General features: G+C 35.1%; 1 protein-coding gene across 1 annotated transcript in view; it reads right to left on the bottom strand.

The window, feature by feature from the left end:
• The window catches only part of LOC100372796 (protein PALS1-like), a 44,226-nt gene extending 30,103 nt beyond the window's left edge, over positions 1 to 14,123 (bottom strand). The window contains exons 1-2 of the mRNA XM_085493665.1: positions 13,861 to 14,123; positions 954 to 1,177 (exon numbers count right to left, since the gene is read on the bottom strand). Of these exons, the coding sequence (XP_085349791.1) occupies positions 954 to 1,082 (129 nt within the window). The 5' untranslated portion in view covers positions 1,083 to 1,177; positions 13,861 to 14,123. The remainder of the gene's footprint in view (positions 1 to 953; positions 1,178 to 13,860) is intronic.
• Positions 14,124 to 21,276: the final 7,153 nt, after the last annotated feature.

The following is a 21,276-nucleotide window of genomic DNA, read 5'->3' as shown; positions in this document are numbered from 1 at the left end:
CAGACATGGGACATTGCAACACGGAAATCCACATGAATGACATGCAGAGAAGCAAGATATCACACACTTGACTCAACTCAAGAGGGCGGTCTACACTTAATTAGACATTCAGATCATGCGACTGGCGTGGGCATGTTTGTTGCGAGTACAGTATTAAAGCACAATGATTTTAATAACACCAAAACAATTCCTTAGATTAAATAAATGTTCCAGTATGTTGTTTCAATTTACTTTATACCAACAGTTAAAAGCTTAGTATAATAGACAAATAGAAAAAGCTTTGCTAAGCTCTGTGGAATTACTTTCAATTCACTAACAGTTCTCTTTATGTTAAAGTTAACTATAAGGTTTGTGGCTTTAACGAGGCAATAAGAATCAACTTCAACCGAACAGTCGGTTACCGAACACAGACAATTTGGCAATTATGACTTATTTTAAATACTAATAAACATTCAACTATCAGTATACATTAAACAGAAAAATCTTAGCATATTGCAGAATTAAAATCAAATTAAAGGCTACAATTGCTGTTAATGTTACTTGTTAATACTTAAGAAATAGAAATGCATAAGACTAAGCCTGCTAGCAACATAGGAATATGGGCAAGGGGTCAAGTTTACAAAATCGCTTGAATAAAGTCAGTGTTTTATCTTATTAGTTTGTCATTTCATAGGAATGAACCAACAACAATAAGTTTTTTTTTATGGTAAATTGTAATAGTAATATGTAGACTGTTAATATTGTTGCCATAAATTAGATATTATTTTCTTTTGAAATATCAGAGTTCACTAGTACAGAAACAATATTAGGAGTTGTAATTATTTTTTTAACGATATTGATTGGGTTATTTGCATATCAACACATGCTACTGACAAAGAAGGGATAAAATATTAAATATTACAATGTAAAAAAATAAATTTACCACTCGCAGGAAAAATAAAAAAAAGTCTTACCATATCCTCAGGATCTCCATTGTAGTATTGATAGCTGTCACCACCTGCCATCATGTCTTTACCCGAAGTTACAATAGGCCCATTCATTGGTCCATTCCCAAGCTGACTCACGTCAACATCTCCGTTCATGATATTATTACTTGTGATATTATTATACCAATAATGCTTAATAGATGTACAATATCTTGGGACCAAAAATGAGCAGTCAATGCTACATTACCATCCTATGAATTCAACAAAAAATTAATTTATTATTAAGTGACATGATTTTTTTTTCTTCAAAAATCGAGCCTTTGTTCCCTGAAGTCAATAACAAAATTTACCACACCTATGCTAAATTTATGAGGTCATCCATGTATAGTCAATAGATACATCGCTTGGCAGGAATTTTAACAATGCATCAGTTACAAAGGTCAAACAGGGATTGCGTTAACCTCATATTTTGCTTCCCGGACTCCAATTATTGAAGAGGGACCCAGTTTTTCAGGCAAGCTGGGGTCCAATCTCTAATAAAGTTATTCAGGGTCAAATTTCAATTTCTTAAACTTTTGTAAGTGGGACTCGTCTTGCCGAGACACTAGCGCAAACCCTGTCAAAGGTCAATTTTGACTTAAATGTGGTGCTGTGGGTCACGGCACCTTCAATAACCTAATATATAAAATAACTTATATAACTCTAACCACAAGATAAGGCAATTGTTACATTTTTTATTTATTTATTTCAGTTTGATTTCAAACATGCCAGGTTATAATTGAATATTCCGAGACAAGTCACATGACACACGTACAAAATCAAACGTTGATTACAAAAGCCAAAAGAAGATACATAATAAAACATGACACACCAAGAAATGTTACATGTTACATCATTTTATTCTCTTCAATGTTTGCCTGAGTTGCCTGTTCTTTGTATTCTCTAGTGTCTTTGGTTTAATCAGATTTGGCTGCATCATCTAGATGAATTAACTTATTCATCCTTTCAATATGTTTTGTACATAGTTTTAGTACCTGGCTTAATATATGGATAGTAAATTCAAAAGCAGCCAAACATGATACTGTTAATTGTAAATATATTACTTTATTAATACAGGATTGAGTATCATGAGTATACAATATTACTACCAGTCACTGTAGGTAAATTACATACTGTAAGTCAATATTGTTGTTTCCAAATTTTCACATTTTTATGGCGTTCATGAGGGAAACATTTTGCGATATTCACTGCGACCCCGTGGCTTCAGACCCCGTGGCTTCATGACTCCTAATAAATTTAATGATATTTACTGATTCACAAAAATTTCCCCCATAAAATAGTATGTCCCAGTAAGGGCACTACAATGAATCCATTAACCCAACAATAACAGCTTATTCATATGCAAATTAGTTATTAGTATATTCTATATTAAAAAATTAATACGAAGGGATTACACTGTAAACTTGACCTAATAAAAAAACGTATATTTCAACAGCAGTGACAGAAATAACTTCAATTTATAAGAATTCTCGCTTTTCGAATATGACGTTCCCACAAACAAATTAGTTTCAAACAGCAATCACCTGACCTAACCTTATAATATAATATATCAAGGTTTTAGAAATTCCACTTGTTGCTATGGAAACATCAGTACTGACTGATTACAGGCAACAATTCAGAGCAATAAAGTACCGTGGTATGTGCAAAATACAACAGGAAATCTGAATTTCTAGGACAACCATATGGAATTAATATAGGCTACTGGTTGAAAATGACCTTTAAAAAAAAAGCCCACACAAGATATCAGTATTTATACATGATGTATGGTTGTATGTAATAATCTATAAGACATCAATTATAAAATATAAAAAAAAACACAGTAAATCTATTAAAAACTTTAGCAGCTCTAAGTTGAAATGGATCACATATGGTTTCTATGGTGAGCCGGGTCAACAGACACAGAATTGAAATTTAATTCATGGCTTAGTTTACACAGAGCCTGTCAATACTTAACTGTCTTCCATAAAACCATATGTTGCGTGTATTCACAACAATTACGCATTGTAACAAACCTATTTTCACAATTCAACCATTTACAGAGGAATCTCAGTTCAGGGTCTCATGAAAATTTAAATGAACAGTTTCAAGGATATGCCAGACAAAGCCAGACATTCTGAAAAGCATTTTGAAAATTAAATGTTACTAAAGGCGAAATATCAGGAGACCCGCCTACATATTCCCTGTACAAATCTCCCACACATTATAGCTAATAGCATGTGTTGATGCAGCAATATACCTGTACACAGAGTAACTACTGTAAGCCGTTTGATTTGATTTCAAGATTTTATGGTATTCGTGAAGTCAAAATTTTGTTTTGCTGAACTTCCAGGAAATTTCCACTGCTGCAAACTTTCACAGTTTTCACTGACTAGTGAAATTCACAAAAATTAGTCTCATGCAAAACTAAAACTGCATACAGTATCAAATGTACTGCACAAAAATCAAAAAGTTCACAAACTGTTTCCATAGTTGGAAGGAGAGAAAAATTTCAATTGTGAATGGTTAACGATACGATCCTATCATTGTTGTTGTCTTAGACCCAGACATAATGTCTGTGAACTCTGTGATATCTTGCATTTGTATACGACAATACACGTACATACGCGTCAGCATTATGTATCAGTAGTTAATGAACACACAATCCAACACAGACACACCCTTGGTCTGACTAAAATACAGTTCTGACAGATAATTCTAAATTTAACTAATGTTTAATATTCAACTATACTAATATTATCACAGGTGTTTACAAAGTATGAATGAGCATTGTGAAATTCCACAAATCAATAATCTTTTATTGGATGCGATTAAGCTGTTACCTTGATATGCAACATTGGATGAAGCATGGACTTACAGTATTTTGTTATTGTACAAGTTCAACAATGCTATTTATGTATGTCCACGAATATGTGACATTACACTATAGTAATCCATGTACATAAAAAGTCGGCATTCAAACCAACAATAGAATGAACTGTAATACACAAAAAAACCATTACAATTGCATCAAATGAACCCTGACCAAAATGATGTAGCACGTAATCTCACTTGTGTATTTTTATCTGTTTTTCTCAACTGATCAGACATTATTTAAAGTTGATTACAAAGATCTACTCTTTCGATATTCCTTGTGTGTCAATACAGTTGCCTAATGCGCCACATTGTTGCACAAAATAGCTGGGGTGCTATTTCCTCTCCTGGGATGAACATGTAGGAAGTTGATGATAGAAACGTTTTTTGTTAGCCAGAGAATGTTTACTTTGTACATTACAACGAAAATATAGGCAGTCGTCATTGTGTTAAAAAACACCTGGCTTACAAGTAGACCTGGCAATTATTTAAATATGAATGAATTGCAAGTACGTGAATCATAACAGAATAATTTTTAAATGATTTACCACGATCAATTTTTTTCTATTTTTTAATGGTAGCGAAGTACCTAATGATACTTGCAGGGAAACTGAAACAACTCGCCCCTCAGAGAAAGCACAGTGTGAGACTTGGCAAGCATTCACAAACCTGTATCCGGTCAACATGTGGTTTAGGATATATCGGTTTCTCAAAGCATTGCCTATCAAATTTACATTCACGTTGAGTCAAACCATAAGCAGTGGTTTGAACATTGAATGAAGACATACTGCACTGTAATATATCATCTACATTATTAAGTTGGATGAGACTACAACTCCGATGGAATGTCTTAAATTGGACAAATGCATCACGCAAGTCCATCATTAGCTCCAGACTTCAAACTAGATCAGACTTACAAACATGTACCACCAGTATATATCGAGTTGACAGATATCAAATACCGTAAGTACACTGAATTTTGAATAGAATAAATTCATTATTCAAAATGCAACTTGCTTAGATGCGATTTATTTTTATAATTCTTTGAATTCAACAGGTATATCACTATAATGAAACGGTTAAAGCAAACCAAGAGTGGATGAAAATATAAGGGTCTGCCAATTTCATAACTATGAATGGTAAAATGCAATGAACATTTCTTTGAAATAATATATGCAATTTATATTTCATGCATGCGACAATCAAACTTGTTTTGACCAAGATGATGTGAAATTTCATTATCATTGTAGCCATGGAAACATTAGGGAAACAGTGATGATCAACATTATAGGACAGGCAATTATATTCAAGAAAGCAAAACATGAAGCAACAGTATACATGTTCTATGAATACACATGAACGAAACAACCCATGGCAATATTTTTAGAAATTATTTGTTGTAATTAGAGAAATCTTATTCCAACATACATGTAATCCTGATATTGAATTTAGAGGTATTTCTTAAAATAAAGAAAAGTGATCCAAGTGATTACAAAAATGCAAACTACATGTATGTTTGATTTGGTATTGAACAAAACTTTCAGTGATAGCAAGAGTCACTTCTCCAATATTTCAGGATTTGTAGACAAACAAACTGATTTTATCATAATTCTCATGCTAATCACAATAACCAGTGTGAATTTGCAAATCATACAAAGTATGAATTCAACTTTAATAGGCATAATCCTAAATGTATCAAGTGAAGCAAATACATTTCTATGATAAATTGATATGGTAATGAATTTTGACAAGGCAAGAGAGGCAGGAGTATGAAACCATCTGTACTGGAGGTCATTGAGTTTATCTAATTAATAAATGATAGCTTTCATTCAGAGTTCATGCAGGAGAGGAACTTATATATGCAGGCCCTGTGTTACTATGACGATGAATAAACTAAATACACCTCAAGATCAATTCCAATGTACTGTTCATGAAACGTGTTTGAAATATATTTACTGCATTTATTGTACAGTGAGCTAAACTGAGGAACAAAGAAAACCTGACATGGAGGTCCAGACATGTTATTGCAAACTATTCCATTGAATTGTCAACTACATGTAATTTGTTGTTTTCAGCCAAATACACGATTATAATGCAAGTTCATGTTACATTTTTCTTCAATAGCCAGTAGTTTTGTACCAATACACAGTCTATATAGCTGTGTCAGTAAAACATGCAAGAATCAAGCGAGTAGGACTCAGTAGTTCAAAATATCACGACAGTACATCAGTATGTTATAAAGCTATGAAAGATTCAGTATTCTGACAGAGATAAATGAAGCCGCATGAACTCAATGCACTCAGAATCAGTATAGTTTAGTATGTGCTGTCATAACTACCATTTTCTCAATTTGATGTACATTAGAGACAAATTTATGAGCTGATAATGGTGCTGAGTAAAGCGATTACTTTAAAGTGGTTGCTCTCTTTAACTGCAAATTGAGATGCATAATAATAATCTTCATTCATTCTGGTACATTCTTTTCAATTAAAAATGAATTTTTGCATTTCTTTTTTTTTTTAAAATGTTTTTGTGCCAGGCGACAGTTCCAAACATTGAATGTCACTGTTGTCTCTCCTGACTTTTTTTTGTAAGTGCTAATTGCAAGTGCTAGTGCTGACACATAGTGCATTTTTGCCACAGAAGTCATATTCATGTTTGGGACTCCATGACAGGGCTGTGTGGCCATCTCTCTGTCAAATGGCAATTTTAATGCGCTATCCTGGCGTTAACCAGGCCCGGTCGAACACAAGCACCTGCAGACCTTAACCAAGGTTCCATCAAAGTCGCATTCGTTAGTGAATGAATCTCGGCCAGTGGAATTTGCCTTCCCATTGAGTCTGTGGCACACTCACCCAGGGTAGGGGTCGACCCTTTGATGTTCAGCCTAAGGTAAGATTTGAACTTGGGTCTACCGATCATGAGTCTCATGCGACAACCACTATGCTACCAGTGACCGGCTTTTTGCATTTCTTATGGTCAGAGATGACAGGGCAATACTGTTTGTGCTGTTCCTATCAGTGTATATGCAACAGCAACACGCACCTTTTTTTCATATTTTTATTTTTAAATATAATCATATTCATGCAAACCGAGGATTGCTATGTGTTATTAACAATAGTAATAGAAGCCGCGACTTCTATTAAAATGATACAATGAAACGGAAGGGATGTGGCTTCTATTAGAGCATCTACACATATGAGAAATGGTGAATTTTTGGTACTCAGTTGTTCAAAAAGAATGGGTGTGACTTCTATTAGAAACGAGACTTTTAATTTTACGGTAATCTTTTATCTACCCTCTCTTGTATAATGTCTGTTCATCTCGCAAATAACCTTTGCTGCCTTTTAAGAGAATGGAATGCTCTGATCATCAATGACCTTTATCAATAATAATGTAAACTTGATAAACAAACAAACAAGACAAACTATCTATTTTATACTAAGCTCTATTGCTACGTTTACAAGATAGCATTCTATCGGAGCCAAACTACTGCTCCTCTAACCGATTAACAGGAGATTATCTCCAATGCGTTTACACGGTCAGGGTCGAACGAGCCGAGATCCGTCCGTGATCAATCTAGTTCGGTCAGAGGGAACAGAACACCGCCCTCAATTACTTACTATGAAAACAACATGGCTGAAAACAATTTTGTTGTTGTGCTTGTGTTGTTGTTTTTTTACACATGATACGGTGCATGTCAGAACGAGAGAGAAGGTCATATCAGAGCTCAACTCCGAAGGTTTATTGGAGCTGAAAGCATATACACTGGCTTGAGCCGTAGGGCTCCAATAAAATACTGTCGTGCAAATGCACCAAATGTACACTACCTTTTAAAGGCCCATGTGGATACAGACATTTTTTGATATAATTATTTTGGTAGTAAGTAACAAAGTTTTTTAATAATAATAATAATATGCAAATTAATTAATTTTTAATAACTTTTTCTAGCTAATTGCAGGTTTAAAAATGTTAAGAACCAGAAGATTTGACAGTATAAATCCAGAGAACACCAATAAGTAATATCAAAGTACCTTGGATCAATATCACTAGACAGTATGCAGTATGACTGACAGCATACCATATTAGCTATATTAGCATTATGTCTATTATCATAATAATCAATAATACACTACAATAAATCATAAATGCAACTGTTGGTTTACATGCGCTTCTAATAAAATAAATACGATATAGAGAATTGTCAAACATTAGCACACAAAATATGCCAGCAAACATTTCTTATTTATTTTAAAGGTGGCGTGTCTCCTCGATACCAATATATTTCACACGTTAAATGAACAAAGTCCACACAGTCAAACACTTGACGAATGAATGTCAGTGTAATTAGCCATTTTAAAATTAAATATTATCATAATTTAATTAGCAAAAAATATTAGTTATTAATGTAAAAAATTAGATGTGTTTATATATGTTTTATATTTACTAGAGATTTTGAAATTACTTCTGGTCAGTGTTGTTCTTATAAAATGAAAATGGGAATAGAAACTTGCAGTACTTTTCAATTAATTTTGAGTGGGGTTGTTCAGTAGATTAATATTCAGTATATTTTTTTACTAGATTAAAAAAAATAATAATAAACATTATACAGATCGATTGTTTAAATAACAAGAACAATAATATCCCATGATTCCATTGTGCAATCCCAGGAATTGAAATGCCGTGGTTTGATTTAAAAAAACTTGAATAGCATTCAAACAGTACTGTTCAAACCTTGTTACTGAGTATTTGAAATTATGGTGCCCGGTTTTAATCTAAAACATGAATAACGTGCACACAGTACTGCTCAAAACTGGGTTACCAGATGCGCTGCATAACATACACACAAAATTCAGCTGACTATCCTATATCCTATCCTACACCAACATGTACAGTGTTTTATGAATACCGGTAATGCTAATATATCGGAAACAATGAAACTATTTTATCTGTAGCAATAAATTAGCTAATTAATATTTAATGAGATAATCAGAATAAAATACCTGAGAACGTTAAACTTCGGATTGAAGTAGGACCAGATGACAATGACGAGACCTGAACACGTATTATGTACATCGTGATACTCGTATGCGCATGGGCAAAAGTTAAAAATAATCAAAATTATCTGACCAGTGAACAACTGGCCTGATTACTGCTTATCGGTTAGTAAAACCAAACACTGATCAAAGGTGAGGGTAGTTGATGCCTGGGAAAAACTGAAAATACATCATCTGTAACGGTTTACAGGCTTATAAACCCTGGAGCCGAGTCATACAAGCCTGACATTCCACGCCTAAGCCGAAACTATCCAGGCCAGTAGGCAAAGTAACAAACTCTGCTATTTCCTGTGGAGAGAACGACGAAGGCAGAATGGCAATTCAATGTGATCTGGAGCCAATCCCATACATCCCTGGAGTTGACAGTAATAAATAAAGAACGCACTTCCTACTGTCAGTCACGTAAATTACAAAATGTGTTCTTATCGATTGTTCCACTACACTGTAGGTACAACAAAACACTCTACTTTCATCCACCACACCAAAGGTATTTCTTTTCATCAACAAAGGGAAAGGAATTTAGCTGATTTGGCCTCCGGCTGATACTGTAACATTCGTGTACAGTTGAAAAAACTACTTCATCTAACCTAGATAAGCATACTGTACATGTACTGGTATTTACAGGGCCTGCAAAACTGTCACTGACCTATTAAAGCCGACCCCCCCCCCAAAAAAAACCCAACAACAATGGATGTCAAGTCACCACTATGCATCACTTTAGTTCTATTCATTGTTAGACAATTTAAAAAATGTGTGAGGCACAATAAAAACTAGAGCACAGCAATTATATTTGATGAGATCTACAATTAGAGACAACATAAAATACTGAAATGACAGACACCACTCACATGTACTGATACTGTAGCTATAATTTAGTCATTTTAAAACAGAAAACTGTTAATTAAGTTAGTAGAGTTCGGGCGCAGTAGTCTCCCACAAAAAATCAATTACTTCAATGCAGTCACTTGAATCGCAGAATTTACTGCTTCCTTCCCTCAAAAATCCAAAAGGGGTATATTTCATCTATGGATTCTGTATTTATTAATATTTTATATAGCTGACACATAGACTAATACAATGTATATACCAAGACCAGCTCAATCTAAACAGATAAACCCTTGCATTGTTATATTTGCACCGAGCACAGCAACAGGTGGTTAACTAACAAAGAAAGATAATATGCTTACTGAAAAATACACTACTGACTAGTAAAACACCACACAATAGGATGACACTGTTTTTAAGTGTAGCACTGAAGTCAAATCATGTGTTTGTTGCAAGCTAAGAAACCAAAATAAAGTTTCTGCAAAGCGTTGTGTGTTAGAACTTCAATCATATGTCCATGTACCCTGCATATGATATGTAGAGTTGGAGTTGTTTTCGTTTTGACAGAGGACAAATTTTGGAAGCATCTTTTCACTGCATGCTGAAATGGTCAACCAAGTAATGACTTTGAGGTCTTCAAGCATGAAGCCATTCTCTTCCTCCTTTTGTTTGGTATCTCTTAATCGTGGTCAAAGTAACGCACTGATTGGTTTGGTAAATATGTAGAGCTACAAACACATTAACCACATATTTGGGTTTACAGTAAGGTAGCTATGTGAAGTCGACTTTAGTGTGTTCCACTCGTATTTGTTTTTGCAACAGACTATAGGTCTGCTTTCAAATGACGACGTCAGATCAACAGGCAATTTACCATATTTACCTGCTTTAGCGTCCAGTGACCTCAACTCACTAATTCATAATTTTTAAGTGGTGGGTACTTAGCCAAGTAGACTCAGAAAATTGTTACTGTTAGGAGGCATATTGTTTTAGACAGAAGAGGGAATAAAAAATTGTTGAATAAAACGTAGTTGTTGATTTCTACAACATTTTTACAATGAGCAACTAACAGAACAATTAGAATTTATGATGTATATCAGTAATACTAATGTACATGTAACAGTCATGTACTAAGATTTGAATCAATTCTCCCTGGGGCATGATGTATCTCTCACCTGTACTGTAGTATGTCAGGTAAGGCTAACAACATGTTCATCAGAAAAAGAAAAGATGTTTTGCTAGAAAGTCAGAACAACTGAGTGACCAAAGGCTATTACGTGACACCACTGAAGTCTGATGTTGTGCTAGTGAAGTAGGGGTTAATATACTGTCAAGTGAGACCACTTTCTTTATAGAGCTCTATCTCAGCACTATCACAAATAAATGCAAACAACAAGTCTCCTATGAAAAAAAAGAACGTGTACTGAATCTCTAAATTTGTTTTCATGTTTGCAATTGGACACAATTATCCTGTGACAGGTAGTCATTATTTTGTGATGGCAACAAATTAAATTATAACTGTTCTGCTTCCATGAATGAACACGTAATTGGTGTCAATGAGGGAAATTAAATTACCAATTATGTAATTAATACCAGCAATTAAAATTAATACTCATTACCGGCTACTGAAAACAATCACATTTTTAGTATTTAATTGTTTGATGAAGTTTTGATAAATTTTGTAAAAATCACAGTGACCTCCTGTCTAGCCGGAACCTCAAATGACATTTTCCACTGATTGAAATTAATTTCAAAATGTCCCAACAGTCTAGTAAAAATGCGAGTGAGCGACTCTCACAAAAGTTGTTTTAAGTATGTATGGAACAGCAGAACTCATGTACAAATAAGTCTTTTAATTAATTTATTTAATGATTGAACATACAGTGACTTCCATTCAAAAACATTTATATGTATAAACCTGGGCATCAAAGAACTAGATATGTGAGAATCTAAATAGTTCCATATGGTGTGATCAGCTATGTCTTATTTTTAGTTTGACCTTCATGTTAAACCAACTTTGACTATCATTCCTCTAATGTATTGACAGTTCATTCAGTGATGAGAAAATACCATACGAATCAATCAGAGCACTGATGCAATATTTACCTTCAATATTAAAAAACATCAGATCCAATAATTGTAGTTTCAGCAGTGTCATACTTTCAGTAGGACATCACCATTTTAATACAACGCAAACTTACAATTTGATAGATAACCAATGAATGATGTTGTGACAAAACAGGTATTTTTGCATCAATGAAAACCCATTCACATGTTTGAAACAACCCAGTGCAGTGTGGGCTTTCTCAGGGAAGGTCGCTGTAGTATATACAGTGTTGGTACGAAAAAAAAATATTTCAGTCAGATAATTTGCCGTAATAAAATACACCAGTCTGGAGAATGTTTTTTTGTGAACTTGAGCTTGAGTGCACAACTACCATCGGTCATGAACATGACTATACTTGACTAAATTGTTTTTTTCAAGTTCATGTCAACTGCTTTTTATATTACGTTAGTAACATCCGGCTTCGGATTTGAACCATTAGATACTCAAATAAACATGCATCATGTAGTATTTTACAAACAACTTAGCTACAAATCAGTTGTCTATCATTCAACTATTTCTATCAGAACTTTTACATTATTAACTACAGGACTCTACATGTACTCTGAGCCCCCTGTGGTGAAGGCAATCATTTGTATATGTACTGGTACTGGTAGTATTCAATTGTAACTACTGGCAGTGTTACTAAAGTCAAAGCCATGTCAATTCTGACAATAACATTTCCCCCAAGTTACATGCAACATGGAGGTTTACCTCCATACATGCAATATCACTCAGTTTATCAATATTAAACATTTTTATGTACAGTAACATTTTCACATATTCTAAACTGAGCTTCATATTTATTTTTTTGCATAAAAATACTCAACATCCTAAACTTTAAAACTTGTCCAGGGTCTCTGTTGAATCTTTGACCCTAGGGAAGAGGTCTATGGTTGAATCAGGTTGCAGTCGCAGATCTGACAGCAGTCTTCAAAACATAGTCCACCCAGTAAACAATAATAATATAATAAAAACAACTCTGTAATCCTAGGTCATAGTTCATAATGTATTTTTATCTACAAAGTTCCATGTTATGATGTAGTAAATGATTTTGACATTTCTCACTAATAATGGGACATACACAAAGACTAGAAGGTCAATTATGACTTGGAAAAACAGTGAAATATTATTAAAACAATATGCTATTTGCTATTTCAACAGTGAGCAGCTCCAGGTTCCTGTACGAACATTGCTGGGGCTAGCAGGTGCATACAGTTATGTAGTACCGGTATATCCCCATCAGGGCCATCTGTGTTTCCATACAAAACAAAATATTTTGCGATGCATCCAATATAACTGCACTGCACAATGAAATCCAAACAAAAGTGACAATGAATCCAACCTTAACTAATTCAGTGTTACATTCTACTAGTACTACAATATGTCTAGAAGCTTGCGGTTTTAGGGAGGTTCCCACCATGCGTTTAGATTACATTGTAACCTTGAAAAAACAATGCTCTGGCCCTGACAACTGAAATTATACCCCATTTATTTTTAGGCTGCCGTTTGGTCTTCCGGTATGATCAAGATACGAACAAACACAGTAGCAAATACAATGTACAGTTTATCATAGTTATGATTTCAAAAGAATCAAAACAAAGACCTCCTTCACTCGTGATTCTAAGCTGTGGAAACAGGGTGTACCGTGAGCGGGTCACATGTCGATTCACCGTCGATCCTCACGCTTTTCGATAATCTCTGCCCGATCTAAACACATCATCGCCTCGTGTTTCTGGCACGACAGTTAACTCCCACGAAACATAAGGTGACGCACTTTTGACCATCGATCTGGGGTACACACCCATTCCGCCACTTTGGCACAGGTAGTATAAAAACTGAAAATTTCTGGCTCGATAGTGGCGGTGTTTACTTTGGATGCCCACTGTCAATTAAACTGCTAGTGGTATTTGATCGATCTGTTATTATATTATCCAAAGACAACACCGATGGCATGTGCATAATCACAGCAGGACCATGGAACGCAGAATAATGGAATATATCGATGAATTTGACATCGGAATGTTAAAATTTGCCTTACCTTTTGTGTGTACGTAAAATTTCAAAATGGCGGGTACGCCGACTCGACTGTAGTGTAGAGCTTTCACAGTAAAAATATCGGTATGGCCTTTCAAAATTACTTTTTTGGTATCAAAATACGCTGGTACAGCTCAGGGGTGGTATCCTAGTAACTGGTGATGACGTTTCAGATAAAAACGTCAGCTGATCCCTAGAAAAATTGTTACTCTAATTCCAAAGTCGATGACCCACGTATAAATCCCAATGTGAACCGGTAGGGGTGAAGGCACTATCCGGAATAGCTGAATACAATGACGTGATTGGGTAACTTCGACAGAGCTTTTTATTTTAACAATTACACCCAAGATAACAAAGAAAAACTATTGTTCGAAGTCGTTGATTTAGGGATGGATACCATTACCTAACATATCAGAGAACCCATTATGTTCTTTGGAGAAATTAACATCCTAATATAGTTGTATACTATAGTAAACTAGTTTAATGCTGTAAATGTAAACGCGAGTCTAAAATATCTTCATTAATTAATTTTGGTAAATTAAAAATGCTCCGGTTCCAACCTTGAATCCAACAATGAATGCATCTCAAGACAAAAATATTTGTTGATTCTCTGCATGTAATAATCACAATATTACTGATTTGGCAACTATGAAGATGATACATGTATATATGCATTTACACAATAATTAATATTTGATTTTTAGACCAGACTAGACTAGACTAGACTAGACTAGACTAGACTAGACTAGACTAGACTAGACTAGACTAGACTAGACTAGACTAGACTAGACTAGACTAGATTAGATTAGATTAGATTTATTCATTTGATAAAAATCATTTTATATTCTTTTTTAATAATTAATTACATCAGTGATGTTATTTTGTAACCAAACTTTCTAGATTATGTAAATTGCATGAAGGCATGATTTTTTTCTTTATAAAATAGATTATATGTTTATAAATATCATATGACGGTTGAAAACAACTAGACCAACCACATGCATGCATGCATGGCAATAAATCGGCCAATGGCTGACGAAAATACTCATGGAAGATAGGTGCTACCAATTGGCTTCTTTTGAGTTGAAGGGTTAACGTTTTAAAAATCTTTTATAAATTTCCATAGAAGTCGTTTATGCCTTCACAATATTCACAGCAGTGGCGGATCTAGGGAGTTTCTCGGGGTCCGGACCCCCACCCCCACCCCGTTGAAAAATGTATTCAATTTGTTTTTGTATAATAGAAAAAAATCATTAACTTAGTCTTTAAAGTTTGGACCCCCCATGAAGAAACCTTATATCCGCCCCTGCACAGTACTAAACAAAAGCTGTTGATGATTTGATTACAATCAATCTTATTGTTTAAAAGTGAAGACAATTGTAACATCAGTCTATTGTTTGTCATTGTTCTCATCATACATAACATCAAATTGTCATATTTTAATGATTCTTTGGCCAAACAATATTGTGGCGGTCTAAATTTTCTCAAAAGCAAGTTATATTGCATTCTAATTGAAGAACAGCTCTATTTTTTGTCGAATGAATACATATATTTGTTGGTATTTTCCCAATCTGGGGGTAATTGTAAAACCCAAAGATATAAAACAAAAACAATGAATGAATACAATAAAATCAAAATAAAAGGTATGAAAATAAAAAAAAAAATCATCAGATTTTAAACAAATTGAATACAGTATATGTCAGTATGTTTTTTAGTTTTCGATTAATGGAAATTTGTTCAAAGGTATGCTTCAGATTCCCAGTTTCATGAAGTAATGGTTCTCATTAACATTGTTACATTTTGTGATAACAATATTGAGGTTAGTTATTCCTAACGATTGGGTTGACTATCAGAACTGCATAATTGTGTACCTAATTAAAGTAGCGGAAGATAAAATGAGTATTTAGTTAATATTGAGTTACACAAGTTCCTGTGAACCTCTAATTTTTTTTTACAAGGGGTTTGCTATTTATAACATTTTTTTTAATTTGTCCAAATATACCCTATATCCATGCTTCAAAAGCTAATAACCTTGCAATCAGATACTCCCAGTTCTGGAGGTATATAGTTCATCAAAATTCAGAATGACAGAGATCTTGTGGACTTCTCTTTTTAAACCATTTCATGGAGAATAGATTACGTAATTTGTGCCCAATGTTAGCGTGGGCGTTGAAAGACGACATTTTCAAGTCACGATAGTTAAAAAATTTAATAAAACGCGTCTTCCTATTTGGCTGTGGATATACAGCTAGATTATTATAAATTCCTTAGCGATCGTATTTTATTAATATATCTACTACGGTGACTTGAACAAGATATTAATTTATTTAAGACCATTTGTTATGTCAGACAGCTTTCAGACAGTCTGTCATGTGAATGTAAGGTGGATGATTACCCACAACATGGTGTTTTGATCATAAACTGAAGTTACACACCAAATACACACAGTAAATTTGACCAATGATAAATATAGCATATTTTTTGGGCGGATATTCAGGCATCCATCTCCAGCGAAAAACAGGACGAAAACTCCCAGAAAACTCTCGGTGTTAAGACTCTCCTGAACAGTGTAACAAGACTACTCCTACATGTGCAACATATATCAATTTGGTTATTCAGTTTTACCTCAAAGTAATTTGAGTTTGTGTGCAACCGGTGTTTCACAGCAGCTCACACAGAGCCCAAAGCAATACGAGTCTAAGCAACACAGAACGTCCTGTGACGTAGCTCCGCCCGAGACAAAGGTTACCCCCCATAGTCAGATATTGTTTTCTCATGTCTCCATCTTAACCTGAAGGTGAATACTGTAGTCCTATTTCAAATACTCAATTTGTACGGCAATTTAAACAAAAGAATAAGGCAAGACAAACATTTTTTGAATGCGAATGATGTCCATAGATACATACTAGTATTCAATGTTAATGTTAATGAATGGGTGATGTTAAAGGGAAAAAAGAAACTCAACTGAAAATGCAAACGGAAGAGCGGAAAATTTGAGCAACATAATGACAAGCCGGTAGGCTGATTGGCGATCTGTTCCGCTCAAACACCAAGCAATATGTTTTCGGCTGTTTTCATGGTAGGACATGAACGTGAAGCTAACGTCGGGTTATAAATAAAACCTAGCGCGTCTTTTGCTGTTATCGTTATATCCACGCAAGTTGACCGTTGAAGATGACAAACTTTTATTTTCGACCGTTTTGCGATTGTATTTTTTTAGATTCTTTGATTGAATGCAGCATTTACAGTTCAGATAATGTTCAAAGATGCATTGGGACTTACGTTGATACCGTGCAACAATGTCATGATCATTTAAACAGCATTATGATAAAACAAACAGTAACTTTGTGCCCACATTCAAGCTGAGTGAGCTATGTCCGAGGTTTTTAATCCTAAATTTGTAGAAGATGCATTTGGCGCGAATATATTTAAACAATTTTTGGTTGTTGCTGTGGCAAAGGTGGGCCAGAATTTTTTTTTTTCCGATTTTACCATTTAACTAGAGTGAAGGTACGACCTGCCTGCTAAGTTTTAGCAAAAACGCCCAGCCAAAAAAATCACAGAAGAATTAATACGTGATGACATTGGAAACTACACACACACACACCAAAAAGGGAAATCCTAGGATGGATCGCCAACAATTAATCCATACATTACCTAGACTTTATTATATAGTCGATCATTGAATGCATGCATTTACATTGACACATTCACAAAAATACTTTATATGTATGTACCAGTATATTGCAGAAAAATATTCATTTGTCTGATATCAAAAAATATTGTCTTGAGGATATTATAACATTTATAGCCTTTCAAACCAAACACAATGTCGAAATGGAAGATTATTAATGAAGCAAGTATTTGCATTCAGGACTGACGGAAAATCAAAAAAATCAATGCAAAACAAGATACCGCATAAAAAAACAAAAACAAGATGGCTGCCAGTCGGCCATTTTTAATCGAATTGCTAAACCACTGCATGTGCATATGTCCCACATAAGGTACTAGGCATATGCAAAAAATGAATGGAATCGGTCCACAGGATTCTGAAATATTACTATTGACAGACTGACGCACGAACGGACGAACAGACTCAGAAACTCACTGACGATCGGGGACATGTATCCTAACATGTATGATCGATGTACTAAATTTGAATGAAAACTGACAAAGCATGTCCAAAATACGACATTTTCAAAAAACAAGATGGCTGCCAGTCGGCCATCTTTGATCCAATTGTGAAATAAATCGTCATGGACATGTATCCTAACATGTATAATCCATGTACCAAATTTGAATGAAAACTGACAAAGCATGTCCAAAATACAACATTTTCAAAAAACAAGATGGCTGCCAGTCGGCCATTTTGAATCGAATCGCTAAACCACTGCATGTGCATATGTCCCAGATAAAGTACTAGGCACATGCAAAGAATGAACGGAATCGATCCAAGGGATTCTGAGATATGACTCTGGACGGACGCACGGACGCACAGACGCACGGACGGAGACCGAATTAAAAGTCCCCGTTTTCGGACTTCGTCTAAACGGGGAATAATAAGGTTGCTTCAACTTACACTATCAATTATTCATGTTTCCTTTACCATCGTCATTCAACAATTTTTGACGAGGTCACATATTCATATATGGTTGAGTATGTTTATTGCAAAATGTTTCAATAAAGTACTTGTTACTCCAGTACTCCAGTCTCAAGACCTCATGTATATGGTCATTAAATATGATGACCACATCTGGGGGGTGAATGCCTTTATCTGCAACAGTGCTCTTAATACTACTTTGTACATATGAATGGCCAGACACTGCTAACTACTATATTACCCATCTGAACTACTGCACTATGTACATTGACAAAAAAATGTGTTTTTGTACAAAAGTATGGACAGTCACATATTTTATAAACTGATATATTTATATAATCTTTATTTCATTGTTTATTCCTCAGTATGTTACCGCAAGACAATGCAATAACATCTTGCCAATCAATGTTTAGATTTCAGTGAACTTCACAATTCATAAATTTTCACTGAATTTTTTATTTTTTTATACAGATATTTATTAGTCTTTAAATGTTAAAGACAATGGAATCAACAGGTACAACAAGACAACTCTGGTGGAATCAACAGGTACATGATGACAACTCTGATGAAATCAACAGGTACATGATACAAACTCTGATGGAATCAACAGGTACATGGTGACAACTCTGATGGAATCAACAGGTACACGGTGACAACTCTGATGGAATCAACAGGTACATGGTGACAACTCTGATGGAATCAACAGGTACATGGTGACAACTCTGGTGGAATCAACAGGAACATGGTGACAACTCTGGTGGAATCAACAGGAACATGGTGACAACTCTGATGGAATCAACAGGAACATGATGATAACTCCGGTGGAATCAACAGGTATATGATGACAACTCTGATGGAATCAACAGGATCATGATGACAACTCTGGTGAAATCAACAGGTACATGGTGACAACTCTGATGGAATCAACAGGTACATGGTGACAACTCTGATGAAATCAACAGGTACATGGTGACAACTCTGATGGAATCAACAGGTACATGATGACAACTCTGATGGAATCAACAGGTACATGGTGACAACTCTGATGGGATCAACAGGTACATGGTGACAACTCTGATGGAATCAACAGGTACATGGTGACAACTCTGATGAAATCAACAGGTACATGATGACAACTCTGATGGAATCAACAGGTACACAATGACAACTCTGATGGAATCAACAGGTACACAATGACAACTCTGATGGAATCAACAGGAACATGGTGACAACTCTGATGGAATCAACAGGAACATGATGATAACTCCGGTGGAATCAACAGGTATATGATGACAACTCTGATGGAATCAACAGGAACATGATGACAACTCTGGTGAAATCAACAGGTACATGGTGACAACTCTGATGGAATCAACAGGTACATGGTGACAACTCTGATGGAATCAACAGGTACATGGTGACAACTCTGATGAAATCAACAGGTACATGGTGACAACTCTGATGGAATCAACAGGTACATGATGACAACTCTGATGGAACCAACAGGTACATGGTGACAACTCTGATGGAATCAACAGGTACATGGTGACAACTCTGATGGAATCAACAGGTACATGGTGACAACTCTGATGGAATCAACAGGTACATGGTGACAACTCTGATGAAATCAACAGGTACATGATGACAACTTTGATGGAATCAACAGGTACACAATGACAACTCTGATGGAATCAACAGGTACACAATGACAACTCTGATGGAATCAACAGGTACATGGTGACAACTCTGATGAAATCAACAGGTACATGATACAAACTCTGATGGAATCAACAGGTACACAATGACAACTCTGATGAAATCAACAGGTACATGATGAAAACTCTGATGGAATCAACAGGTACACAATGACAACTCTGATGGAATCAACAGGTACATGGTGACAACTCTGATGAAATCAACAGGTACATGATACAAACTCTGATGGAATCAACAGGTACACAATGACAACTCTGATGAAATCAACAGGTACATGATGAAAACTCTGATGGAATCAACAGGTACACAATGACAACTCTGATGGAATCAACAGGTACATGGTGACAACTCTGATGAAATCAACAGGTACATGATACAAACTCTGATGGAATTAACAGGTACACAATGACAACTCTGATGAAATCAACAGGTACATGATGAAAACTCTGATGGAATCAACAGGTACATGATACAAACTCTGATGGAATCAATAGGAACATGATACAAACTCTGATGGAATCAACAGGAACATGATGATAACTCCGGTGGAATCAACAGAAACATGATGACAACTCTGATGGGATCAACACCAACATGATGACAACTCTGGTGGAATCAACAGGTACATGATGAAAACTCTGATGGAATCAACAGGTACACAATGACAACTCTGATGGAATCAACAGGTACATGGTGACAACTCTGATGAAATCAACAGGTACAAGATACAAACTCTGATGGAATCAACAGGTACACAATGACAACTCTGATGAAATCAACAGGTACATGATGAAAACTCTGATGGAATCAACAGGTACATGATGACAACTCTGATGAAATCAACAGGTACATGATGAAAACTCTGATGGAATCAACAGGTACACAATGACAACTCTGATGGAATCAACAGGTACATGGTGACAACTCTGATGAAATCAACAGGTACATGATACAAACTCTGATGGAATCAACAGGTACACAATGACAACTCTGATGAAATCAACAGGTACATGATGAAAACTCTGATGGAATCAACAGGTACACAATGACAACTCTGATGGAATCAACAGGTACATGGTGACAACTCTGATGAAATCAACAGGT

Source organism: Saccoglossus kowalevskii, chromosome 2, assembly GCF_978046115.1.
Source record: "Saccoglossus kowalevskii chromosome 2, keSacKowa6.1, whole genome shotgun sequence".
NCBI lineage: Eukaryota > Metazoa > Hemichordata > Enteropneusta > Harrimaniidae > Saccoglossus > Saccoglossus kowalevskii.
Note: the sequence above shows the minus strand (reverse complement) of the source record. Positions and strands in the feature narration are given on the sequence as shown.